Source organism: Scophthalmus maximus, chromosome 12 (assembly GCF_022379125.1).
Source record: "Scophthalmus maximus strain ysfricsl-2021 chromosome 12, ASM2237912v1, whole genome shotgun sequence".
In the NCBI taxonomy this organism is placed as follows: domain Eukaryota; kingdom Metazoa; phylum Chordata; class Actinopteri; order Pleuronectiformes; family Scophthalmidae; genus Scophthalmus; species Scophthalmus maximus.
Genome location: NC_061526.1, coordinates 8,489,964 through 8,516,225, shown reverse-complemented (window position 1 = coordinate 8,516,225; position 26,262 = coordinate 8,489,964). Strand labels below are relative to the sequence as shown.

The 26,262-nt window shown below is 45.8% G+C and overlaps 1 protein-coding gene across 4 annotated transcripts in view; it reads left to right on the top strand.

Annotated features, from left to right (window-relative positions):
- LOC118289015 overlaps positions 1-26,262 on the top strand; it is a 34,969-nt gene that overhangs the window by 3,192 nt on the left and 5,515 nt on the right. The window contains exons 2-35 of one of the 4 annotated variants that reach the window (XM_047336193.1): positions 791-852; positions 1,081-1,119; positions 1,232-1,420; positions 1,546-2,009; positions 2,142-2,371; positions 2,472-2,606; positions 2,691-2,789; positions 3,064-3,092; positions 3,254-4,263; positions 4,419-4,658; positions 4,740-4,774; positions 4,882-5,034; positions 5,295-5,423; positions 5,523-5,561; positions 5,650-5,775; positions 6,013-6,139; positions 6,290-6,460; positions 6,551-6,585; positions 6,752-6,916; positions 7,003-7,137; positions 7,371-7,409; positions 7,506-7,646; positions 7,831-7,925; positions 8,035-8,058; positions 8,200-8,354; positions 8,505-8,641; positions 9,623-9,685; positions 9,804-13,811; positions 13,917-14,022; positions 14,105-14,209; positions 14,295-14,558; positions 14,812-14,931; positions 15,032-15,153; positions 15,288-15,688. In XM_047336193.1, the coding sequence (XP_047192149.1) occupies positions 791-852; positions 1,081-1,119; positions 1,232-1,420; positions 1,546-2,009; positions 2,142-2,371; positions 2,472-2,606; positions 2,691-2,789; positions 3,064-3,092; positions 3,254-4,263; positions 4,419-4,658; positions 4,740-4,774; positions 4,882-5,034; positions 5,295-5,423; positions 5,523-5,561; positions 5,650-5,775; positions 6,013-6,139; positions 6,290-6,460; positions 6,551-6,585; positions 6,752-6,916; positions 7,003-7,137; positions 7,371-7,409; positions 7,506-7,646; positions 7,831-7,925; positions 8,035-8,058; positions 8,200-8,354; positions 8,505-8,641; positions 9,623-9,685; positions 9,804-13,811; positions 13,917-14,022; positions 14,105-14,209; positions 14,295-14,558; positions 14,812-14,931; positions 15,032-15,153; positions 15,288-15,362 (9,066 nt within the window). In that variant the 3' untranslated portion in view covers positions 15,363-15,688. Of the gene's footprint in view, positions 1-790; positions 853-1,080; positions 1,120-1,231; positions 1,421-1,545; positions 2,010-2,141; positions 2,372-2,471; positions 2,607-2,690; positions 2,790-3,063; positions 3,093-3,253; positions 4,264-4,418; positions 4,659-4,739; positions 4,775-4,881; positions 5,035-5,294; positions 5,424-5,522; positions 5,562-5,649; positions 5,776-6,012; positions 6,140-6,289; positions 6,461-6,550; positions 6,586-6,751; positions 6,917-7,002; positions 7,138-7,370; positions 7,410-7,505; positions 7,647-7,830; positions 7,926-8,034; positions 8,059-8,199; positions 8,642-9,622; positions 9,686-9,803; positions 13,837-13,916; positions 14,023-14,104; positions 14,210-14,294; positions 14,559-14,811; positions 14,932-15,031; positions 15,154-15,287; positions 15,689-26,262 lie in introns of those variants that run through there. The other 3 variants (XM_047336191.1, XM_047336192.1, XM_047336194.1) reach the window with 3 other exon arrangements.

Sequence of the window (26,262 nt, the reverse complement as noted above, 5' to 3'; positions counted from 1 at the left end):
TGTTACTGTAATCAATTTCACAGTATGTGTCACTTTTTCCCAATTCTGGCCATTAATTCAGAATTTAGGCATATTTAAGTATTTTCATGTCCCAAAAAAACTACAAATACTACGAACTTGGAAGTCCACCAGCAACGCCACGGACATCACCATCTGTTCGATTATTTTCCCTTTTTGTGGGACATTTTGGGATCGCAACAGTTTTTACTCCACAAGGCTGAAGACCCAGACGTCGCAGAGTCCATCAAGAAGAAGACCTTTTTTTGGGGGCGGGGCTGTTAATTGTGGCTCCTGTATTTGTCATATTATACATGATAAAGACTTGTTGCCCTTGAAGTTAAGATGATTAAATCTGCTGTAATTAAAAAGGTTCTGAAGGATTTAATTTCCTTAATATTTTTGTCCACATCCAGGATTTGCATTCGTTCCCATGCTTATCTTCCAATCGTCGATCCATCATTCACACACATTTCTACTTGATCTTTGAGCTGTCGGCGAATATCACATGAACTCAAGGTTTATTCCCATATTTTGAAAAAGCGCCATTGCCAAAAGATTCAATGAAACAATGAAAATATTTTTTGCTTTTGTGGACTTACTAACTTAAGTCAAGAAACATCATTTCGTCTTTCGCCCACAAAGAGGATTGGAATTGAACGCTTTGTAGAGGGACCAGCTTCGAATACTGAATAACATATTTACGACTGTTCTAATGAGGAATAATCAAAAACTTGTGTCGCGACAGTTGAGTGATTTGTCTAAATGTTGTGTTTGTCATTCTGACTGCCAGGATTGGATATCCCACCAGAACACCAACCTTCACCTTGACAGCTGCAGATACCTCCGGACACTGTCAGTCTTTGCTTTTTAATTGTTCTTTGAATCTCTTGTTTATTAAAAAATATTTGAAAATGATTCCCCCCCCCCTTTTTTTAAAAAAAAATGTTTTTGGTTAACAATTCCTTGATACCACTTGACTTTAACAAGTGTAACCCGAACATAACCACCTCACGATCGTCTACCTCCACACAGAAACGCTTGGCTATTGCCTTCGCCTTAATTGTTTTATTTTTTCCACAGGTACCCAGAGTGGAATGGTGAGATCGTACCTGGACCCAGGTAAGTTTAGTTCTTCGGGCAAGTCGCGACCAAAGAGGCAAAGAACAAACGTGCCCTTTGTCCTTGCCTGTCGTTAACCTATGTGCTGGTCTTGTTCCCTGCTCTCCTTCAGTGCCGCGGCTAAAGATGCCAAAACCTCGCCATCGACCTCTGCGAAGACTTCCCAAGAGCGCCACAAGAAAACCAGTCATGGAAGCCGCTCCCGTTCCAAGTCACCCAGCCCCCGTAGACAGCGCAGCCCGAAGGACAGGCGAAAGAATCGTAGCAGGTCGCGATCGCCACGCAGCTCCAGATACACTCGGTCTGTGACACCCAAACTCTGAAATGAGCAATAATATTGTAACTTAAGAAATGTGAAATTGATTGACATTTTTAAATGTATCCTTAGTTTAATCAACAGTTGAAATACTTTTTTCCACACTGCAGTTCACTGTCTCGTTCTCGCTCACCACGGTATGACCGCTATCGGTCGCGTTCAAGGAGTCATGACAGACAGAGGACGAAGGACGACAGACGGTCCTCGTCCAGGGGTGAAGAGAGATGGTCGCCTCCGATAAGAAGCCGTGAAAGACGATCATCGCCAAGGAGGAGGGACGACAGACTGCCCTCGCCAAGGAGAGCCCGCGAAAGAGGACCGTCGCCGAGGAGGAGAGACGACAGACGGTTTTCGCCGAGAAGAAGCCACGAGCGACCACCGTCGCCGAGCAGGAGTGAAGAGAGATGGTCGTCTCCGAGTAGTAGTCGCGAGAGACGACCGTCGCCGAGGAGGAGAGACAACAGGCGGTCGTCTCCGAGAATGAGCCGTGAAAGACGGTCGCCCTCGGAGACGTTCCCCGAACGGAGGTCGAGCAGCGCGGAGAAACTGGTGAAGAAGCTGCTGGAAAACTCAGGTTTGAAAAATTGCAATATTCACATATCATAGTTAACCCACTTCTCTCGTGGTCTAGATGCTAATGTTGACTTGAATTTTCAATGTGAAAGATTTTCGCCTAACTCCGTTTGTCACCTTTTGTTCCCTCCAGCCGTCCAGTCTCTGTCCAAGCAGTCCGACCTGGAGGCCGTGGTTAAAAGTCTGGCTCCCGCCTTACTCGCCGAACTAGCCAAGATGAAGTCTTCGCCCTCGTCGTCCGTGTCGTCGCCCAAAGGAGGAAAAAGGTCGTCCTCCTCCGCCACTGCCTCTTCATCGTCGTCCTCCATGGCGGCAAAGAAGAAAGCGACGACATGGACAAAGCCCAATTTTCAGAAGAGCGAGGTAAGTGCCTCCATGAAGACTAAGGTTGGTTTCATAAAGAGAAAACCGTTAAAGATGGAACTAAATTTATATTTTTCTTTACTACTTCCTCTTTCCTCAGGCGGATAAATCTTCACCTCCAACCATTGTGAGGTTAGGAGGGATTCTGACTTCTCTCTCTCACAGTGACATGCTCGCTGCAGTGGAGCTGTACGGAAAAACAAAATCAGTCTTAATGATTCGGACCAAACAAGAGGTATGTGAGTTATCGGAGTTGATGTCTTTTCTTCGAACATAGTGAGTCCTGATGGTTTAATGCATCAACCTATGTGCACACCAGGCAGTCGTGTGTTTCGAGAAAGAGGAATACGCTCAGGAACTGAAGAGCGTCGGGAGCGTCGTCGTAAAGGGAATCCCAGTCACTGTCGTCACAAAGAAGGTATTCCTCCTTGACCTGTTACTGCAGAATAAACCGTCCAGACCAGTATTCGGACACTGACACATTTTCTGATTCTTGACTTTAGCACCTTCAATTTAAATGATTTTTTTAAACTAACTAAGTTAAAGTGCCAAGATAACTTATGTAATTTGACTTGGTTTGGAGACACAAAAAAAAGGTCCAAATGCTTATGATCTGGACTGTGTGTGTTAATAGTTGTTTGCTGTTCTGTGGTCTGATCTAAAGTGACAAATCTTTTTTGGTATGTATGTAGACTGCTCAGCAAAAGAAGACTCCTCAGAAGTAAGATACGCTTCATTCACACAGTTCAATGGTTTTATGTTTGTCAATATTTTGCTGTAAATATTCAGTGAATATCATTCCTGTATGTTAAATGTGAATCATTGTGTTAATTTAAAACGCAAAACAATTCTGCTCAACCTTGTTTGCTCCTTTGTTCACAGAAAACCAGTCGTCGCCACTAAAGCCACAAAAACCAAAACCCCCAAACGAGCTCTTCTCCCTACACATCACAAAACTTCACCTAAAGGCCCTAAGAAGCCGTTAACCTCTAGAGTCAAAACAAAGACGGTTGCTAAAGGCTCAACCAAGGTCACTAAGGCAAACGTCTTGGTTGCCAAGGCAAAAACTGCCTCAACCAAACCGATCGCTAAAATGGCAAAACCTGCAGTGCAGCAGGTCGACACAGCCGAGGTTCATGAGTCAGCCAATGTGACTGTGGCTGAACCAACTCAAGTTTCAGAAATTGTCACTGAAGTAAAGGTCAAAGGGGAAACAGCCTCATCTCCGCAGGAGCCCAAAACACCAGTGAAGAATTTGTCTGCAGCAGGAGCTACGATAAAAGAAGAGGTTGAAGAGAAATCCGCAGAACCCATTAAGGTGACATCGAAATCCCCAGATTCAGGAAATCGAACCGATGTAGAGATTTCTGAGTCAAAAGAATTGGAAACAAAGGTTCAACAATCTGTAGAGGAGCTGGAAGACACAGTCAAGGTTGAGCCAGGGAACAGGACAGTTTCTGAACTGAAGCACCAAGCGGAACCCGCCAAAGTCGATGCTGAGGTGAAAGAAGACGCTGAACCAATGACGCTCGGGGAAACAGGAGTTGAAGTGGCAGAGCCCATGGAAGTAGAACCTTGTGCTGAGGTCAAAGTGGAACAACTGACAAGTACAGAGGCTGTAACGGACAAACCCAGTGAGAGTCGACCAGCGCCCAGTACAGACGTGAACAACGATCCTACTGTTCTACCTCCGAACGCAGAAGCAGACGGTCAACCTGCAGACACAAGTGGTCCGATACCACGGACCGACATGAAAACTCCAGAAGCCCCCGATGAACCTTCATCACAGCTTCTAGAACCAGAGTCTGCTGCACCGGTTCTGGAGGTCAAGATGGAGGCTTCACAGCCTTCGAGCTCAGCCGAAGGGATGGAGGAGAACACAATAGAAAAAGGTACGTGGGTAAAGGTTTGATGGAAGGATGGTGGTTTCAAGAATAGGCCTTTTGATAGTCTAAAAAAGTCCAAAACCCACAATGTCCGAGGCTCTGAGCCAAAACCCTGAAATGCTGCTGCCGCCAATCTTGTTTAAATTTCTTCTTTTTTGAAGATCTTGCATCTGTCGTGACGAGCCAAAGGGATCCGGCATCAGCCGAGGACGAATCCCAAGCTGTTGGCAACGTTTCCGCTGTGTCGCCGGAAATAGCAGCACCCGTCAAAATTGAGCCAAAGGCAGCAGTGGTGAGCCAACAGCAACCCGCGGCAGCCTCGTCTTCTTCTTCGGCTAAAGTTAGTACCGCTCTGACCGTTGGGGAGATGGTGGAACGTCGCCTTCTTCAAAAAAAAATCAGTAAGAAACTGCCTTCATCGGATCAACGTAGAGCACAAGTTGACCGCCATGTGATCATACTTTTTGTCCTTTCTCTTGCAGCGTGTCTCCACAACAAAACGGCCTTTTCGAAAAGAGTAGGTTTTGTCAACCCCCTTTTACGAACTCTTGCAATATTTAAAGGTTATATATATATATATACATATAAGTATATATAGTAATCATTGCCTTTTCTTTTTCACAGTTGTTTCAACTCGGCAAGAAGACGATGATGATATCCAACCTGCCGAAGTATTTCGATGGCTGCTACACGGAGGAAGCCCTCGCCAACCTGCTTGTTCCGTACGGATTTGAGTACAAAGACGAAAACATCTACGTCATTCCTCAGTCACGCATGGTAGGCAACGGGTTATAAATCGCATTGGTTTGCTTTATCACTCCATATTTTTGCTGTTGTCTTTTAGTTCTCCATCAGTTTTGTTTTCTACTCCTGATTCTTAACAATTGAACATAATTTATCGTTGCATTTTTCAATGCTGACAGTAATAAATGCATTACCCGTGTCTGCCGTCCAGCAGAGATGTGCTGTGTTGCGTGTTGTGCGTCGGTTCGACTTGATAATAACATGTCATCTTTGTTTCTGTTTTTCCCTGCAAGGCCTTTGTTTTGATGCCGTCGGTGAACGATGTGCACTATATTTTGACAGTCAACAGAAGGAATCAAGTTGTTCTCAATAACTGTTTTCTGGAATTGAGTGTCGTGGACAATGGCATAGCGATGACGCCGGTGAGCGGGCACGTTACCACACGCTGCTCGTATTTAACCATTAAGTCTGTACATGTCCCTGTATATTAAATCCTGCCTCCTTTGATGTTTTTCTTTCAGATTGGGTTCTATAAATCACTGATGAAGCGGATGAGCTACGTAAGTAACACACACACACACACACATATTTTCTGTCCTTCTTTTGACTCTTGCGGTTTTGAACGTTGACTTCTTCATCTTGACGCAGCCGGTGCTTGACAATGGAGATCGAACCATCTTCATTACGAACATCTCGCCAAGCGAGGCCAGAGACCTCAGGGAAGCTTTGAGGAAAATCGGTTCCATCGTCAACTACCTGCCTCTCCTCAACAAGGTATAAACACTCCCAAACCGCATGTGTGCTTCACTAACTTTAAAAAGACTTCTTTTTAAGATGCTTTCACACCAAACGCAAAGCGGAATTGTGCGATGAGATTCTAAACACAGACAATGCAAAGACGCCAGTAGGCGGCAATTTTGCATCACAAATGATCCTGTTGAAATTTGTTTTGTTCGTGAGGTGTGAGCGGAAAACCGTTACTCTCATCTGTACTATGTGTACGTGATTCAGGTATTTGTCCAATTTGAGTCCAGTCGTGACGCCGATCGGCTCGGAGTTTGGTACAGCCTCCTGAAACGGGCGCCTGCTCACAAAGTACGCAGGCTGAAAACGCCGCACACTGGTTGCACAGCTCTGGGTAAGTCTTTGTGTTGTGAGATTCATCAGACATGTTAAAGGCTGGATTACCAACTGGGAATTATAAAAATAATAACAATAATGTGCACCTTTGTTGTGTACCTTCTCATATATATATATACAAAACTCTGCTTGCTTTTTGTTCTTGTAGCTCCAAGAATTGCTGCGAAAGCAATGCCGGATAGCAAGGATATTGTTGCCGGGGCAGTTGTCCCGATCACAAAATGTGGCGTTCCTCTGGGCAGCATTTCACCATTTTGGGTCACAATGCAAGCTAGTCCCTATGTGTTCCCTACGATTTCACCATGGTTCATCATCCCAGGTAAGAACTGGAAACCACGTCTTAGCAGCTGAATTTAACAATTTGACTTATTGTTCAGTGAAGTGACTGCGTTCATTTTTGTCTCCCAAGAATATCTGAGCGTCAAAGGGAATGAGGACATTGAGGTGAGCACATCTTCATCATCTCCATCCTGTGTACTCCCCTTAGAAATCAAAGATTTAACTGAGAGGTTCCAGAACCATTTGTAAAGGACAAAGGAAGTACAATGTTCAGAGTTTTTTTCTTTCTTGGTTGAAACCTTTGACTTTAGAACACTTTGTGACCTTTCAGAAAGCCAACCGTCACGCTTCCACGTTCCCCACAATCATGTTGACCGGTTTACCAGAAGGAGACTACAGGCACGAGGACGTGGCCATGCTGGTGTGGCCTTATTTCCCCAAACAAAACCTCCACTCCCTTTACTACAACGTGATCGTCCTGACGCTGCAGAGGAGGGTGAGGACGACACAGCCACAAAAATGCCGTTGTGTTCACAATTGATTGAACCGTATCATCAAATCTTTCCTCTCCTTCTTCTACAGGCCTTTTTGCATTTCAGCGATTGGGCCACGTGCTGCAGATTCGCCCGAGATCACATCACAAACCCGGTTTCTGTCGGGGGCCTCGCACTCAACATCCATTTCGTCTTACAGAACATGTTTCCTGACTCAAAAGAGGTACCGCATACTGAGGAAATAATGAAAAACGTTGCTCTGTGGCTACATTCCAGTTCCCTTATTTGATCGTCCCCTTGCTCCTCACACGACCTAGGAATCGTTCAGGCTATCATCTGGAGGGTCGTCCCGCTATAGAAATGTCAGATTAATGATAATAAGAGCAAAGTGTAATTCTGAATGTAAAACCTGAATGCGTCATCTCTGACCATCTGCGACCTGTCCTCTTTCCGCAGGAGCTCATGTACACATCTATGATGAAATGGAGCAACGCTGTAAGTTATTGATCGTTCAGTTTCATCTGAAAGCAGCAGTTTTTCCTCGATTCCCCCCTACTCAACGCCAGCTGTTTGTTGTTCTTTTTTTTTTAGGGTGTTCCAGAGCCAGAGGGTCTGGAGGAGCGGTTGCTCTGTGTGGAAATCTCTGAGACGACCGTCGACCTCATCAAGATGGTCATGACTGTGGTGGAGTCCATTGCTACTTATGTCAACTTCCTGCCGCTCGCCAACAGGGTATGACAATGTATATAAATATATATATATCGGCCAATGTGTCTGTATCGGGAATCTTGTACTCCCTTATATCAATATCGGCATCGGCCCCAATAAATCCATATCGGTCGGCCTCTAATGGGAACATCTCTAATCAAATGTAATTATTTTTGTGTGCTTTTTTTCTTCTCTCTCTTCACCTCAGATTTGTGTCGAGATGTTCGACTCTGGCGGTGTCGCACGGGTGGTGAAGAAGTACAACACTTTCTCACCAGGCTCTCAAGCAAAAAGAGTAACTTTGTATGTCTTTTCTTGTCCCCTCACACCGTCTTCGATGAAGTTTGTTTTTTTATATCTTTCAGTCCCGTCTTCACATCTTAACTGACCTTCCTTTTTTTCCTGTACACAGGAAGAAAGTCATACGCTTCGAGCCGTGAGTATATATTATCATATATATTTCTCTGACATAGATTCTTGGTCTACAGTTTAATCATTAGTTGCAGTTCTGAAACGCTTTTACAGTAAGAGCCCCTAACGCCCCCCCCCCCCCCCCCCCCCCCGTTTTTGATTTTAGCTTGAAGAGCCTAAAGCAGCGTCTTGAGGAAGCCAATGAGATCGCTATAAACCTGAGTGTCGTCCCTGCTGAAGCCAATCCCCCAGCACAGCCTTCTCCTCCTTCTGCAGAGTCGAGTTCTGTCGCTGGAGGTGGCGTAGAAACAGAGAAGGACGGTGAGAAACTTGGAGCAGAGATCGCCCCGGACTCCACCGCTGGTCCTCCGGCAGATGGAGATGTAGAGAAAGTAGTAGAGAGGCGGGAGGAGGGTTCCCCAACAGCCAGAGATGCTTCTGCTGACGTTGCTTGTGGTCCCGCACTTTCAGCCTCAGGTATGGTCACGTGTGAAGAACCCGCTGCAGGACTTCCTCAGATCGACCAGGACACAGTGAGGGCCCTCAAAGCAGCAGTTCGCCAGCACAAACGGACCCAAGAGAAGAGGGGCCCGAGTGAGGAGAAGGAGGTGACGCAACTCAGCATACATTCACATTGGTCGTTAACAGATAGAGTTGGTTCCTAAGTGGGAACTAATGGTGTTGTGACAAGGGAGGAAAGTCGGGGACAAAGACAGACAAACACTGTCTTAAGCGATACCCCACTAGGGCTGCAACTAACGATTTTTTTCTCAATTAGTTGTTTGGTTCATAAAATTGTGAAAAATGTCAATCGTGTTTCCAAAACCACCAAGATGATGTTTTGTTTTGTCCACACACCAAAGATATTTAGTTTATACAGAGGAGCAAAGAAACCAGAAAATATTCATATTTAACAAGCTGAAATCACAGAATTTTGACTTTTTTTTTCATAAAAACAACTTGAACCGATTATCAAAATAGTTGGCGATTAATTTAGTAGTCGATTATTAAGCGATGAATTGATTAACTGTTGCAGGCCTGATTGAATTTTTGAGGTTTGTTGGACCTCAGTGTAGGTGTCCTCCACTGAGCGCCACTCAAGTCTTTTAAGATGCTGATGAACTGCATCCCGATTTGCCTAAATTCACCTCGGGAAGATGAAATGCATTGTTGGAAATCTATGTAAAGACCAATGACAACAACTTGGAAGATTCAGCCGCAGACTTTGCTCGTCTGCTGACCTGCAATGCAGAGCTCAGGGTGAGAAGCCAATTAGAGGCGGCGGCGGCGGAGGATGATTCCAGCGAGTAGGGCCAGTGTCACCGTGAACCTGAGGTAAAGATTGACCTGCTGCAACACAGGCTCAGTAAAAATCTTCATCTTAATAAAATAAAGACCACTGAATGAATAGCTTAAGCTTTTAGCTTAAACGTTTACTTGCATTATCTCTCAGTACTGTAGTCCTGGAAATTTGCTGTACAATTCTTGACAAGATCACGGGTTACGGTTAGGTGCCCTGTCTAGTACATGTTTCATTTCACCTGTCACACAAATCCACAAAAGTTGACTGTTGAATATTTTCTTTGTAGAGCTCCAGCAAATGCAGCACAAGCTGTCCAAGTGTGAAAAATGAAAATGCAGCACGAGAAAAGGTAAACCTGTGCTTTTTTAATTCCCTCAATGACCCCTGATGATACGACTTTCAGAATTATCTGTTGTCCATTTCACCAGTCCTTGGGTAAAACTGTTGTTTCCATTTTGTTTTTTCAGAAAACTTGGTATTCCTACCGAGGTCCTGTGGATTTTACAGAAGACCATATTTCTTCAGACGCCTACCTTTTTGAAGATCAAAACTTCAACATGAGCGACTTTGTCACCGTCGACGAAGTCGGCCCCGACCCACATCGCTCCTCCTCTTCCAAGAAGTCCAAGAAGAAAAAACAGCAACGCTTGGCCTTGAGAAGCTCTCAGAGCTGGGCCCCTTCCTCGCACTCCTCGTCCAAGTCGACCGAAGTGGCTGCAAAGAGCAGCTCGTCCGCTAACTTGACCTCTGTGTCAACAAAGAAGCCAAAAGACCAATCTCAGTCCACCAAACCCTCATCCTCTTCTTCTTCACTGTCGCAGAGAGAAGCAGTGGCAGCGTCTGACCACAGAGCGTCAGCAGAGGGCATTGCAGCAATAACTGTCGAGTCAGAGCCAGAAATAGAAACATCATCAGAGATGCATCCACCTGCACAGGGACAGGGATCAGGGTTGAACCAAGCCCAGAATCTGGAGGGCCAGACACAGAAAGATGATTTTCAAAAACATAAAGAGGAAGAGGAGGAGGATGATGATGGTGAAAATTATCAAATCCTTGATTCATTCGATGTCCAAACAGATGAACACATGGATGATGGGAATCAAGTGGGCGGCTCTGAGACGCAGCTACCTGAACCTGAGAACGGACGGATTCTGAACGAGGAGAACTTTCAGGTCTTGGACAGCGTCAGCGATGACGGCGAAAACTGCCCTGAGAAGAGCAGTGAAGAGGGCGCTACTGAAAACCAAGCAGCTACAAGTCAAGAGGAGAGGCCAAGCCTGGTCGAACACAACGGTTCCACAGCCAAGCAGTTGTCTGAGGAAGATGTGATTCCAGTAGGCGACAGATTTGATGACAAACCTGCACTTGAAGAGGCAATTGTTGAAAATCAAGAGGCAAATATTGAAGCTAGCTTCCAAGTGTTAGGTACGGGTAGAAAACAAGCTTCAAAGGGCAAAGGAGGCGCAAAGGAGAGAAAACTAAAGGAAGAAGACAAAATTATATCGGCAGAATCCTGCAAAGCCTCCAACAATGTTAACAAACCTCATGAGCAAATCCCAAACAAACTGCCTTATAATGTCAGTGAGAAGAAAGACGTGGATGTCAACGAACAAGAATCGTTCGAGATTTTAGATTCAATCGACGATCAGACGACAATGGACGACGATAGCCAAAAAGTTGAAACTCCCAGTGATCAGACTTCTAAAGACATAGAAGAAGAAGATACCTATCAGGTAGTTGATTCTGTTGAAGATCAACAAACAACTACGGAGACAGAGTCTGAGGTCAATGCGACTGCTAGAAAAGATTATGGATTGTCAAAAAGGAGTGGTCCGAGGACCAGAGCTTCCAAGAGTGAAGAGAGGGAAAAATCACCAAGGAAACAGGACAGGGCAGTTAAAAGATCTGAAACGATAACAAAGACGGGCACCACCGCAGAACCTTCTAAAAAAGACCAAGAGATTGAAGAGGAGCTGTATGAGATTTTAGATTCCATTGAAGAGGAACCGGTTCAAGATGCGACCACCACAGAAAGGTCTGTTAGAAGTCGAAGTCAGAGAGGAAAGAAAGAGGATAAAACTGAAGCATCTGAAAAACTTGACGGCGATGAGGAAACTCTGTATGAAGTTTTAGACTCTGTGGAAGACGAGACTGCAACTGAACAACCCACTGTTATGACAAGATCAACCAGAGGAAGAAGGGGAAGAACAACTAGGAAACATTCTCCGATCGACAAAAAAAAGGAAGAGGACACGCCGACGAGAAGGAGGCGCATTCCTGCCAGAGAATCACAGCAGAGAACGACAAAGAACGAGGAGAAAGCTTCTCCAAAAGAAGAAGAAGAAAAGAGGAGTGACATCACTGTGAGAGAGGTAAGAGACGAGGATGCTACCTATGAAATATTAGACTCTGTGGAGGACGAGGAGGTTTTTGTCCAAAGGGACCCAGAAGACCTCACCGGTGATGTTACCCAACAAGAAACCAACGAGATTTTGGACTCAATGGACAATCAGACGGCAATAGACGATGAAACACCCGGTGATCAGATTTCTAAAGAAGACATCGGGCACATAGAAGAAGAGGAAGATACCTATCAGGTAGTTGATTCTGTTGAAGATCGACGAACAACTGTGGTGACAGAGTCTGAGGTCGATGCGACTGCTAGAAAAGATGATGGATCGTCAAAGAGTAGTGGTCTGAGGACTAGACAGGACAGGACAGTTAAAAAATCTGAAACGACTACAAAGATAATGTGTGAAATAGATTCTGTTGAAGATCAACCGGTTCAAGGTGCGACCGCCACAGAAAGGTCTGTTAGAAGACAAAGTCAGAGAGGAAAGAAAGAGGATAAGATGACTTTTAATCTCACTGAAGCATCTGAAAAACCAGACGGAGATGGGGAAACTCTGTATGAAGTTTTAGACTCTGTGGAAGACGAAACTGCGATTGAAGAACCCACCGTTACGACGAGATTGACCAGAGAGAGAAGGGAAAGAACAAGTAAGAAAGATATTCCGATCGACAAAATAAAGGAAGAGGACAAGCCGACGAGAAGGAGACGCACTCCTGCCAGAGAATCAGCAAAGAAGAGTGACATCACTGTACGAGAGTCAAGGGACGAGGATGCTACCTATGAAATATTAGACTCTGTGGAGGACGAGGAGGTTGTGAAGGACGACCGGCCTGCTACAGGAGGAAGAGGGAAACGGGGAAGACCAAAGAAAGCGGTTAAAGCAACTAAAAAAGAGACTGTCACACTGAAGAAGGGCGACACAGAGAAAGAGGCTGATGAAGAAGAGGTGTCGTTTCAGATTCTTGATTCTGTGGAGGATGAGATGGTTGACGACCATCCTTCCACAGAACAGTCTGTCAGCGCGAGAAAGAAGAAAACGTCCAAAAACGATAAGCTGGTGGAGCAAAGCTCATCTCTCTCAGGATCACCCAGAAACGAGGAGGAGGAGGAGCCGGTCTATCAGATCGTAGATTCTGTGGAAGATGATCAAGAAGAGTCGGTGAAGGAAACGAGTAACACAAATGATGAAACTTGTCCAAAAGAGGAGGTACCAGCTGTTAAAGAAGACTCGCCAACTTGTAGCAGTGTTGTTGTGGAAGCGTCCGAAGAATTGGTCGTCAAGGATTCAGAGGATTTATCTGCTGCGGAAGAGTCTGGTCTGGAGAAGAAGGAAAGATCAGATGTTAAAAAAGAAGATGCATCAACACTGTCAGAGGAGAAGAAGAATCCAGAATCGACCAGGAGAAATGACACCGCGAGTGCTCTGGTGAACCTTGATGAAGTGAGCGACGAGGAGGAGGATTACCCTGACGACACAGCCGAGGAGGAAGAGCTGAGGAAGAGGCAAGCTACTGCTAAAGAGAAGCAGCTCGCCAAGGAGCAAGAGAGGGAGCGGGAAGAGAGGAAGACCAGGGAGAGGGAAGAGAGGCAGCGAAGGAGCCGGGGCAGCAGCAGCCAGAGTGGAGGGAGGAAGGCGAAGGAGAGGGGAGAGAAGGAGGAGAAGCTAGAGGCTGACACAAAGGAGCAAGAGCGGAAGACCAGGGAGAGGGGGCAAAGGAGCCTTAGCAGCAGCAGCCGGAATGATGGGAGGAAGGCGAAGGAGAGGGGGGAGGATGAGGAGGAGATGGTAAAGGTCGACACAAAGAAGCAAAAGAGGGAGCAGGAAGAGAAGAAGACCAGGGAGGGAGAACAGAGGAAAGCGGAGGAGGAGGAGGAGGTAGAGGTCAACATCAAGGAGCTGGTGACTCTGGATGAGGTCGGAGCTGATGAGGCTGGAGAGGAAGCTCCGGCACAGGATCGAGAGTGGGATGGCGAGATCACGGCCGAAGATCTGCAGGGGCTCGTCACTCTGGATGAAGTCGTAGAAGAGGAGGAGGAGGAGGAGGGAAAGGCTGAGCAAACCACGCCGGAGCCCCGCCCACCCAGCAAAGATGACGAATCAGTGGACTCCTTAAACCCAGATGTAAACACCAAAAACTTAAAGCCATGCAAGTTAAATCGTCATACGACACAAATTTGCGTCTACGCACATAAACATTAACGATGACATTCTCTCGTCTCATTTTAGACTTTGGTGACTGTCGACGAAGCGAGAGGCAACGAGGATGAAGAGACCAGAGAGGAAGCTGAGACGACGTCGAGATCTGTGAAACGCAAAATCAATGTCGACACGGGTGTGTTGTGTTTATACGTTACAATATATGAAACCAGTATTCCGATTTATAAGTTTTGATCATGTCTTAATCTTTACTTTAGAGAAGAGTGTGGACTTTGTGACTGTCGACGAGGTGGAAGAGGAGGAGGTAAAGGAAGCTCCCAGGACAAGAAGGCGACCCAGGAAGAGAACCAAAAAGACCCCCGGTAACAATAATACGTCCACCTCTATCTTCTATACAAACAAGTTTAATCCGCTGAGTTGCCCAATTTATTATTTTTCCACCAACAGTGAGAAAATCTACCAGAGGGAAAAAAGCTGGGGACAGAGAGGAAGAACGGGAATCGGCTGGTTCAGACGCGCCGCTCCCGCTCGCTTCACCGGACAAAGATCCATCGTCGTTATCGAGTGACGGCCAGCGAGAGTTCCAGAAGGCCGAGGTGGACGGAGCGAGCCAGGCCCACGTGGACGCTGCCACTGCTGGGCAGGACCTGCAGCCCAACCCCCCCGAGAGCCAGAGCCTGGAGGAGGGATGGAGCAGGGCGGACGTTACAGGTACAGAGAGCTGAGCATTCAGTCGAGCTGTTTTCCAGCACCCACTATAGAATGGGTTGACTTTGTGCCAAGTGTACGGACGCAGCTCTTACTTTGATTATACGAGGACTGAATTGCAACAACCCCGGTGCCCCGTTCCCCCTGACTGGATAGTCGTACTCCCATGACCCCATGTCGAGGGTTAGTATGATTGTCGGGTTCTTAAATATCTCATCGTTTGATTCTTTCCTCTTCTTTTCCTCTTCTTCTTCAGTTGTGAGTAAGAGGAGGAGGAGGGAGCTAGTCGGACCTGAGGCGAAGAGATCTCGTTCTCAGTCTCCTTGTGCTTCTGCCGACCTCAAACTGCCGCCGTTCAGTCCCCACAACCCGCTCGGTGAGAAACTGCACTCACTCACTTTTATTTTAAATTTAATGACGATAACATTTGATAACATTCTCACTGTTTTCACTTCCCTGATCCTGCGTCTCCTCAGGTCAGGAGTTTGTGGTCCCCAAGTCAGGTTACTTCTGTAACCTCTGCCGCGTGTTCTACCTAAATGAAAGCAGCGCCAAGGAGGAGCACTGCGGCAGCCAGAGACACTACGACAACCTGCAGGTACGATCACAAACAAACAAACAAACAAACACACACACACACACACACACACACACACACACACACACACACACACACACACACACACACACACACACACAGCTTTAAGTTGTTTGTGTTCTTCTTTTCTACAGAAGCACTACCAGAAGCTTGAAGACGAACCATCAAGAGGTTCAACACAATATTCTCAAGGTTCTGTTTCCGATTGATCCAGACGTCTCCTGCTGATCTTTTTTTTGGATTTTTAAATAAAATGAGAAAACGATAGATTATGGTGGTCTGAAAAAAGAAAAACCACCGTGTGGCACAAAATTATCTACCATGACACTTAAGATCTAAACTGTGTCCAGCTCTTCTGTTACGTTGCCTCGCTCCGTCTGCAGTTGCTGTAACACTGGATCGGTTGTTACCCTTGGCTGAGGTGGAAAACTCTTGTGTTGTTGATAAATGTGTAGTAAAAAGAAGCAGATTCATGGCGTTAGGTGGGAAATTGTCACGTTTTCTTAGTAAAATAAAGTGTACATCTCGCACTTTGTGACAGAATTAGACTCTTATTTGTTGCCGGCCAGTTCCTCAGAGGAAAAAAATAAAATCAGGTCATTAAGTTTGATGAAACCGTTTTGTTGTTATGTTTGGGAGTAAGTGTAAAGATTCATGTATATATTTTTAACTTTGATTTAAGACAAACAAAACGCTTTCTTTGAAAGTGCGGACTTTTACTCTGAAATTTCTGGTGCATTCCAGTGCCGTAAGAAGAAACAGGAGAAACCGATTCCTGCCTTTAAATCGCAGCAGCAACTCAAATCAGTCAGCGATTAATCTTGCGACATGATTCTCCCCGAGTGGTCAATTGTCATACACGGTGAGACGCGGCGGACAACAACACATCTTTAGGAAGCCTCTTGATTAAAAGTGTAACTAAATGGGTAACTCGGACTATGGGAGGAGCACCTGAACGCCGCGTCGACCCGGAAGTAATCACGTCCTCCAGCGGAGTGAACGTCAACGACGACACGAAGAGTTTGAAGGCACCGAACATAAACACGGAGAAACGGAAGGTAGGAGACACAAACAGAAACGACAAGAAGCACCGGAGCGACGGACGGGAACGTGTCCGCGGTCGGTGTCTTGTCAGGCGGGTCACCGCCATGGTTTGTTACCGGTCCCCGCCGAGGTCTAGCATTAGCACCTGCTAGCATCATCAGCAGGTGCTAGTTCGGCTCGGTTCCGACGTCTCTGATTGGTTGAGGACTCGAGCCGGTGCCGAGACTTTACCGTCACAGAGGAGCGAAGGGGATTTTGACTTTTTTCCTTCATTAAAACGACTCTAATCGATTATCAAAATAGCTGGCGATCAAGTAGTGGATTAACTGTTAGAACTAACAGCTCTTGTAAGGATATTCAAGTTTATGTGTGATCACCCTGAACAGCTAAATGAAATCAATAGTTTTATGCCGTTAGTAAATTCCTCTTTCCTCCCCATCCATATGGGGATGTTGGGACGTATTTTACAGTTGATGACCTATTGGATTGCATTTCAAAGTATGTTGTTCCTGTTGATCGTGTCCGCCTGTTGTATTCTAACTGTCATGTTGGCTTTGTTGTATAAACAAACACTACAATACTGTACTGTGAGAGCCAGGAAGGAGGGTACCGCATGACCAGACTGTGGCTTCGTCGACACTAATACGTTTTTCATTTTGAAAAGAGACATGCCTGAAAACGCATATCACATGACCATACTTCAATCACCCATCGGGAAACAAAATATGGACGACTTATTGTTTCTGGCTGTGCAGACTAAAAATTAACTCGAGAGTTTTTCAAATTAAAACCCCAATTCTCCGGAGTAGGACTGGACACCAAGCATGAACGTATGGACGTAGCCCATGAAACACTCTTGGGAAGCTGATCATGAATCGGCATCGTGCTCCGTATACTGAAAGCTGTTCATAACAACTTGCAATTTACCCATAACTTAGTTATGACTAGATTACTTGACATCGGCGCAAGGATAGAGTGAAACACTTTAGTTTGATTGTACTGCATGAGGATGGTCCGTGTCGTTTATCTTTTTTCAAATCACTGTTGAATCTTTTGGCCGTCACCTTGTGTTTGTAAACCATGCTAGTCCCAAAAAGTCATCATGCCCGACAAGTCTTATTTATGCTGCGGTCACCTTGTTTTCTCCTTCTGTCTGGGCTTTGTTTCCTTTGCCTCACCCATTCTTTATTGCTAGTGAAGACCAAGAAATGAAAAAGGACAGACTGGATGTCTATCCTACAGTGGGAGCACCAGAGTGGACAAGACCAGACAAGACATTCAACATAATGGATGTTACCCAATCAAGAAGTTGGAAATCCAGTCCCAATAAATAACATTTTTTTCTCCTTTTTAACTTCAGTTCTGCCCTGCTGTTGGTCGTGTGGGAGCATTTCTTCTGCTCCAGGGCCCTTACGAGCCCCCTACTTGGTGGGCTCACCGGGGGCCTGCTCCTAATTGAACAACCGGCTGTGTCCGTGGGGCTGGCTTAACTGAAAGCCTTGCTAGCACTGACGCAGATAAACATTGCTATTTCATTGTTGGCTGTCGAGCTTTGATCCTGACAGCCAGCTCCAACTCACCTGCTCCCTACATACCCACACCACTTCCCTCCCCGACTGCTGTGGCTATCGAACTCCTTAGCCTTCTGAAGGTTGCAAACACCATGTCTCAACCACCTCCATATAACCCCTATAACTCTGGGAACCAGAGGTCCACACGGGGGTCATATGGACTCACCAGTATGCAGGCAGAGAGGGACCCTCGGCGGGCAACCTCTGGCCTTGGACCTGGGTCTAGCTTCAGCTCTTCTGCAGCTTCTTCTGCGTCTCCTGCCAATGCTGGGAGAAGGATTCCGTCGCTGCTTAATATGTCAGTGAGCTACAGGCCTGACCAAAGTAGGGCTGGAATGGACAAAGACAAAGAGGGGTCTAAAGATACGCATAGTAGCAGAGCCAGAGAGGAGGTGAGGTTTGTTGGCCAACCGGATCATCAGCCCATAGGCCAGAGCACTCGCTATAGCAGCACCCAGAGAGATGACATTCTCTCCTCGGGCACTGGGACGACCTCCTATTCCATAGCCTCAACCCCTGCCTCTCTAGGACACAGACACTCTGATGTTGACGGTGGCAGTAGGTCCTTGGACTGGTTTCCGAAATACAAAAAGGCAGCCACTGATGATTCCTCCAAATTTTATCCATCAACTGCTTCATCTAGCTACACAAGCAGTGGTGGCAGTAAGTTTAATTCCTCCAGCGACCGAGCACGTGATGTGCAGTCCATTCCAGGATTAGGTGATTTTGACTATCCTGTCCTAGACAAACCTCCAACTGAGACAAGTCGCCCCAAGTACACTTCCGAATGTGCCTCAAACATCCTTTTGCAATTTGGACTTGAAAAAGAAGATTTGGAATATCTTGTCTCGTACCCTGATGACCAGATGACCCCTGCCAACCTGCCATTCATCTTGCGCCAAATCCGTAATCAGAAGGCCAAGAGATCTTCGACTGCGGTTGAGTCCGGACCCTACCCTGCAACTCGACCAATCAGAGGTATGAGTGGAATGGGCAGTTTGAGTAGTTCTGGAGGATCATCAGCTGTTCTCCAGCCCGCTAAAGTGATTGACTATGGACATACTGGCAATTATGCTGGAGGGGTTGTGGATGAGATCGGAAGAACTAGTGGCAGTGGTGGGAGTGGCAGCTTGTCGTTGGTGGATACTCGCGATAGTAGGAGCCACCACAGTCAAGATAGGACGGAGGTGAAAAGCAGTGCCCTTGGTTCTTCACGTGGCCAAGGTAGCTCTGTTACCAACTCTTCATACAATTCCGTAATGAGATCAGTAGCTCCCCTAAGCAGTGATCCAGCTCAGCGATTGAAGACTCCCCTTGGCTCTTCTTCTCTGCCAAGAAAAGAAAGCGACAGAACAGTCTATATGTCTGTAGCTTCCAAGTCCCATCCTTCGAAAGAACCAGGTCCCCAGTCAGCATCAAAGAGCCAACCGCCTTGCACTCTGTTCCGTAGTGTGCATCCTGACCGACCTAGTCTTGTGCTCATTGGTAGCAATGAAACCATTGACACTGAAAATCGGCGTGTAACTCAAGGTAAAGGGTCATCGGTTGCTGAACAGAAGCAGACGCAGATGCCGCAGAACCAGCCACAGATGCAGCAAAGGCAGATGCTGCTGAAGCCGACGAAGCAGAAGCAGTCACAGTTGCAGCAGAACCAGTCACAGTTGCAGCAGAACCAGAAGCAGCAGTCGCAGAGGCAGCAAAACCAGAGGCAGCTGAACCAGAAGCAGCAGAACCAGAAGCAGCAGAACCAGAGGCAGCAGAACCAGAGGCAGCAGAACCAGACGCAGCAGAAGCAGACGCAGCAGAAGCAGCCAGCATCACTAATGGGGAGAGCGATGCGGCCTCTAGATTTTTCTGCGGCGCAATCAGTTCCTCCTGCTCCCGTAATCCGCAGCAACACCGAACGCTCAGGGTTTGTCCCCCTCTCCTGCGCCATTCCTCCACTTCAGTCAGTCCAGCGCCAGGATCCCGCAAAGAGGCCGGTCGCCAAGGGTCTGCCAGCGCGGTTCATGGTGTACGACTATGCGGCGGTCACCCCCAAAGTCTTTCCACATACCTGTACTCTATGTTGCAAAGAATGCACTAGTATTAAGGTGAGTAGACAAGGGTTAATTATTCTAATGTGTAAACTTTTTGTTTTTAAACTGTCAGACTAATTCGAATAGTATATTTATTTATTTTGCCTTAAAGATTGTAATGGGGTAAATAATACCAACAAGGATATAACTTGATTTATTTAAATTATTCTTTGTATTTTACAATATGCTACTTTTCCCTGATCGATGATGTAAATATTTTTTTTTCAGTGATGTTCACTCATCTTTATTTATCATTAATATTGTATATTATTTTAGAGCAAACCTTCAACTTTTGTATTGTATGTATGTATTGTCGAAGGCCCCCAGCAAACATTGTACTTCATGAATCAAATATCTTTTTTGGTTTTGTCAGTTATTTTTGGTTCACCGCATATGACATTTTTTGGAACTCAACAAGGACATACATCGTGTACACGGTCCACATCGACCCCAGATGGAGCCCAACCTTCTTATGGATTTGTCCTGATCCATTCTTGCTAATGACCTGTGACGAGATAACCTCGGGAAACTTTGATACTACACAAGACGGAAGAGCCAGACCTTGGAGAATCCAGAGCCCAAGAAGAAGACTTTCTTCATGTTGGTTGTCACCGGAACTGACTCCTGCATTTTTAATGTTGAATGATTGAAAGACTTGTTGCCCTTGAGCTTAATCTGATTATAAATCAGATTACGCTGATGTAGGGCCATGACCTGGTCAGTAAAACCTTTATTTTTTCAGCCTTGTATGCAGACAGAGACATGAAAGGCAAAAAATATTTGAGAGCTGAAACATTTGACTTTTATTGAACATCCATTATCTTTGACCCAATGTTCATCAACTTAAGTATAACAATTTGGCCACTAAGGCAAAGGCAGTGATTTTCAATAAAAGCTGAAGGTTCAAGCTCTCATTGTTTTTAGGTTTTTTGGGAGGAGATGTCTGCAAATTGGTCAAATGCTCTCCCACTTCCTGCCACTGTCTCCATCGGCTTCACTGACTGAGAAATACAGGTTTTAGTGAACGTTGGCCTATGTGTAGGTTTTACAAATGTTTATTTTGGATGGTAGCTTGGGTCTTACTGTGTTAATATGTTTTGCTCGCGTCCAGGCGTCGTGATAGCCTGGCATAGACCTCTCAGATCATTTTGATTTCCTAGAGGCGTTACCAATGGACACATTGGATAGACCAGTGAGAGCAACGAATCATGTGACGTCTGTTGAGCAACAGACTAGAGCAAAGAAAAGATGTCTGTGATGATGATTCCACAATGTCTGTGAATCAGCGTTGCCGTTTTTGTGAGAGAAACTTGAAAATATCTGATACTTTTAGTCAATTGCTCGTTCATTAGTGGCAGCCATCTTGCTTGTTTACAAAAGTCGCTTCTCTCAACGTCGCGGTATAAACCCCGCCTATTGTCAGATAATGGGTTATGATTGGACCGGCAAGTTTTCTGCCGGTGAGATATCACTTTCCAATGGAGATCCAGACATTACCTGGACTCAAGATCAATCCTAATTTTAGGATACCTGCCGTTGAAGATTGAAGAAAACCAGAGAGAATGATCTAGCCTTTTTTGGACTTCCTATCTACAAAATAGACATACATCAAAAAACATTTGCCTCATTCGAAAACCGATAAAATTGGACACATTGTAGAGGGACAAGCTCTGAAGATCTAAGGAACTTCTACAATACTGCTGTAATCTTAAAGGATCAGAAATGCGTGTTATGACCGTTGAGATGACGAAGCTGATGATCTTTGTGATGGGGCCTGTCTAAATATTGTGTTTTTTGTCCGTATCACTAGGAGTGGCACTCCCACCAGAGTAGCAGCCTTCACCTCGACACCTGCAGAGTCTTCCGGGCAAAGTCAGTCCTTTGTTTTGTTTTTTTCTTTTTTCTTGATGAAAGGTCTTGAACTTGGTAGCTACCTGTGTACCTTGAAGAGTTTTGAACCCGCACTGCTGGGAGGCTTGTCGAACTTTAGTCAGGCTTTATAAATTCGATTAATACCTCAAGTTCCAATTTCCTTGTTGGACCTTGGAAGTGTCACCTGAGATTCTTGATGACAGTCTACGTTCTATTCCGCAGATACCCAGAGTGGAATGGAGACATAGAACTCGAGCTCAGGTAAATTTCGTACCACTTTAGAATTAGTACCTTGCTTATTTTCGGGAAATCTTCTGTACCTGTCACTAATGTTCACTTAACTTGTTCCCTGCTCCCTTCAGCACCGGAAGGAGAGAAACTGAGCCCTCATCCACGACTTACCAACAGCGTCCCAAGAAAACCAGTCTTGGAAGCCGCTCCCATTCGCCTAGCCCCCGTAGGGGTAAACGCAGCCGAACACGATCACCACGCAGCTTCAGATACACTCTCAGGTCAGTGAGACGCTCATTCTGATTACGATCAATAATGACATACGTCTCTCTGTCAAATTGTCATTTTTAAATACATGTTTAGTTTAATCAACCCATTTCAAATAATTTTTTCCCACACTTCAGTTCCCTGTCTCGTTCTCGCTCTCCGCGGTGCGACCGTTATCGGTCCCGTTCAGGGAGTCATGAGAGACAGTGGAGGAGGGATGACAGACAGTCCTCGTCCAGGAGTGCAGAGAGATGGTCGTCTCCGGGAAGAAGCCGGGAAAGACGACCGTCGCCCAGGAGGAGGGACGACAAACGGTCCTCGCCAAGAAGAAGCCGCGAAAGACGACCGTCGCCCAGGAGAAAGGACGACAAACGGTACTCGCCAAGAAGAAGCCGCGAAAGACAACCATCGCCAAGGAGGAGGGACGACAAACGGCCCTCGCCAGGAAGAAGCCGCGAAAGACAACCATCGCCAAGGAGGAGGGACGACAATCGGTCCTCGCCCAGGAGGAGTGATGAGAGACGTTCATCTCCAAAAAGGAGCCGCGAAGGAAGAACCTTGTCTGAGACTTCCCCTGGACAGAAGAAGTCGAGCAGCGCAGAGACACTGGCAAAGAATCTACTAAAAACATCAGGTTTGAACATTTGCATTTCTAGATCCTCAGTTACCTCTGCCAAGGAGGTTATGTTTTCACCCCTGTCCATTTGTTCGTTAGTTGGTTGTTTGGTTTTTTGTTAGCAGGATTACACAAAACCAACTGAACAGATTTCCACAAAACAAAATAACCCATTTGAAATCGGCGGAATTTTAATAGGTTTCTGAATTTGTTTTTCACTTTAATATCGCAAGATGCTATTAAGGGTGGATCCCGACAAAATATGGATCTAGCGGATTTAAACCTGGTTTCATAAGGGGACTGTTGGGCCTTGGCGGAGGTATGCGACCTACCTAAACTTATCTGATGCCGTTTGTCACCTTTTGTTCCTCCAGCCGTCCAGTCTCTGTCCAAACAGTCTGACTTGGAGGCCGTGGTTAAATGTCTGGCCCCTGCCTTGCTCGCCGAGCTAGCCAAGATGAAGTCTTCTTCCTTGACGTCCTCTACATCGACCAAAGGAGGAAAGTCCGCTGGGAGAAAGAGCTCTTCCTCCGCTGCCTCTTCGTCGGCCTCCACTGCTGCGGCAAAGAAGAAGCAGACGACGACAACATCAACCAAGGCCAACAGTGAGGCAAGCGCTTCCTCAAAGTCTCAGGTTAGTGTCAATAATTTCCATCCTCCCTGTTCTGCCTCATTGACAATGTTTTGATCAATGTCATGAAGAAATGTTTCATTTTAAACATAAAGCTGTTTGATGGCAGGGAGATTAGTTTGACTGCTTTTAACAACAAAGTTTACGTTTAGTTTTGTCTTTCTTCCCTCAGGTGGATGAAGATTCACCTCCAAACGTGGTGAAGCTAAAGGGGGTTCATGGTTCCTTCTCTCACGCTGAGGTGGTCACTGCTGTGGAGCAGTTTGGAAAAACCATATCAGTCGTACTGTTTCGGTCCAAGCGGGAGGTATGTATAGAAAAATGTTGTCGAAATTCCTGTGGTAAGGCCTGATGGTCTCGCTAATCCAAATCAATGTGTGTTTGTGATGTGTAGGCAGTCGTGCGTTTTGAGAAAGATGAGGACGCTAAAAAACTGAAGAGCGAGAAGAGCATCGCCATCAAAGGATTCCCAGTCACTGTTGTCAAAGAGAAGGTAACGATCTGTGTTTGACTTCCTGTTACTAGGAAATAAAACAGTCCGGAACCAGAAATATTTGGACAGTAACACTTACTTAAATTTTTAACTTGAGAAGGTTTGAACAAATTTATGTAAAATAACAAATCTTGTTTGGTTTGTTTTTCCAGGATGATGAGCAAAAGACTCCTCAGAAGTAAGATATGCTTCATTATCACAGATGAACTTCACTGTAGTCAAAGAATTTGTGTTGGTTTTATTCTCCACAGTAAAAAGTTGATTGTTAGGAATTTACTGCACTTTCTTTCATCACTTTTTGGGGGTGTACAATAATGTACACTTGCCATCAATTTTCACACTTTTCACACTGTCGCAACATTTAAATTAGAAAGACAAGCAATTGCTAACACATTGAAAACTTATAGTAAATAACATATAAAACAACTATGTAAAACTCTTTCGTTCACAGAAAACCTACCGTTTCCAGTGTCTCCAAACCTCTGACATCTAAAGCCACGAAAACCACGATGCCCCAAAGAAATACAACCTATGGAAAACGTACAAATGAGAAAACGGTTGCTAAAGGCTCAACCAAGGTCACTAAAGCAAACATCTTGGTTGCGAAGGCAAAAAACGCCTCAACCAAACTGATCGCCAAAAGGGCAAAACCTGCTGTGGAGCAGGTCGACACAGCCGAGGTTGATGAGTCGGCAAACGTGACTGTGGCTGAACCAACTCAAGTCTCAGAAAGTGTCAGTGAAGTAAAGGTCAAAGAGGAAACAGCCTCTTCTTCAGCAGCAGGAGCTACGATAAAAGAAGAGGTTGAAGAGAAATCTGCAACACCCACGAAGGAGACATTGAAATCCACGAATTCAGGAAATCGAACCGATGTAGAGACTTCGGAGTCAAAAGAATTGGATACAAAGGTTCAACAATCTGTAGAGGAGCTGGAAGACACAGTCAAGGTTGAGCCAGGGAACAGGACAGTTTCTGAACTGAAGCACCAAGCAAAACCTGCCAAAGTTAAAGCTGAGGTAAAAGAAGACGCTAAACCAATGACGCTCAGGGAAACAGGAGATGAAGTGGCAGAGCCCATGGAAGTAGAACCTTGTGCTGAGGTCAAAGTGGAACAATTGACAAGTACAGAGGCTGTAACGGACAAACCCAGTGAGAGTCGACCAGCGCCCAGTACAGACGTGAACAACGATCCTACTGTTCTACCTCCGAACGCAGAAGCAGACGGTCAACCTGCAGACACAAGTGGTCCGATACCACGGACCGACATGAAAACTCCAGAAGCCGCCGATGAACCTTCATCACAGCTTCTAGAACCAGAGTCTGCTGCACCGGTTCTGGAGGTCAAGATGGAGGCTTCACAGCCTTCGAGCTCAGCCGAAGGGATGGAGGAGAACACAATAGAAAAAGGTATTTTTGCCTCGAAGCAGGTGTAAATGATTAATTTAGCACGAGTACTAACTACCTCACTACCGCTCTCTAGCTGAATCTCAGCACCTTTTTTCAAAATATGTATAAAAAAAATGTAAATTTACTTCCTTGAAAGATCCCGTCTCTGCCATGACGAGCCAAAGCGACCCAGTGTCAGCCGATGATGCCTCTGAACCTGTCGGCAATGTTTCAACAAAGCCGAGGACTGAAGTCGTGAGCCGACAGCAACCCACAGCAACCTCATCAAAGAGTGTAGGTTTTCTTAATGTCCCCTTGAATGAACCCATTCTGTCGTCTCTTATGGTTCAGTTCTCAGCTGATGCACAAAGCAAGATTGAAATGTAGAGAACAAGACCTGTTTCTGATATTTTAACGTCTTAAATGAATCTTGATGTTGCTCTTCTCAGTTTGTTTGTTGCTTTTGTGTTGTCACTTTCTTAATTTCTTCCTCTCCTCTTCTCTTGTATATTCACTCAGTCCATTACTGGTTCTCTTGCTTCAGGTGTCTGTTGAGACGGCCGACTCCAGTGTTGAAACACGGGTGGTGGAGAATTTTGACACTTTCTCAACGGACTCGGCATCTGAGGGTGTGGCTCGGTATGTGTGCATCCTTAAATTAGGGATAAGAAACCAACCTAACAGCTGACGGGGGTGAAAACATTACCTCCTTGGTGGACGCTGTTTTGTAAAAATGTTTCTATTTTTGCTTTTGCTTTTAGTTTGGAGACTCGTCTTGAAAACTCCAGCGAGGTAGCTTTGGAAGCCGAGACCCCAACAGACCATACTCCTTCTGAACTCTCTGATAACGGGCCCCAACCTGTTCTGCAAACCAGCTCCCCTCCCTCTGCGGAACCAGCAGCACCCGATGAATCCATCAC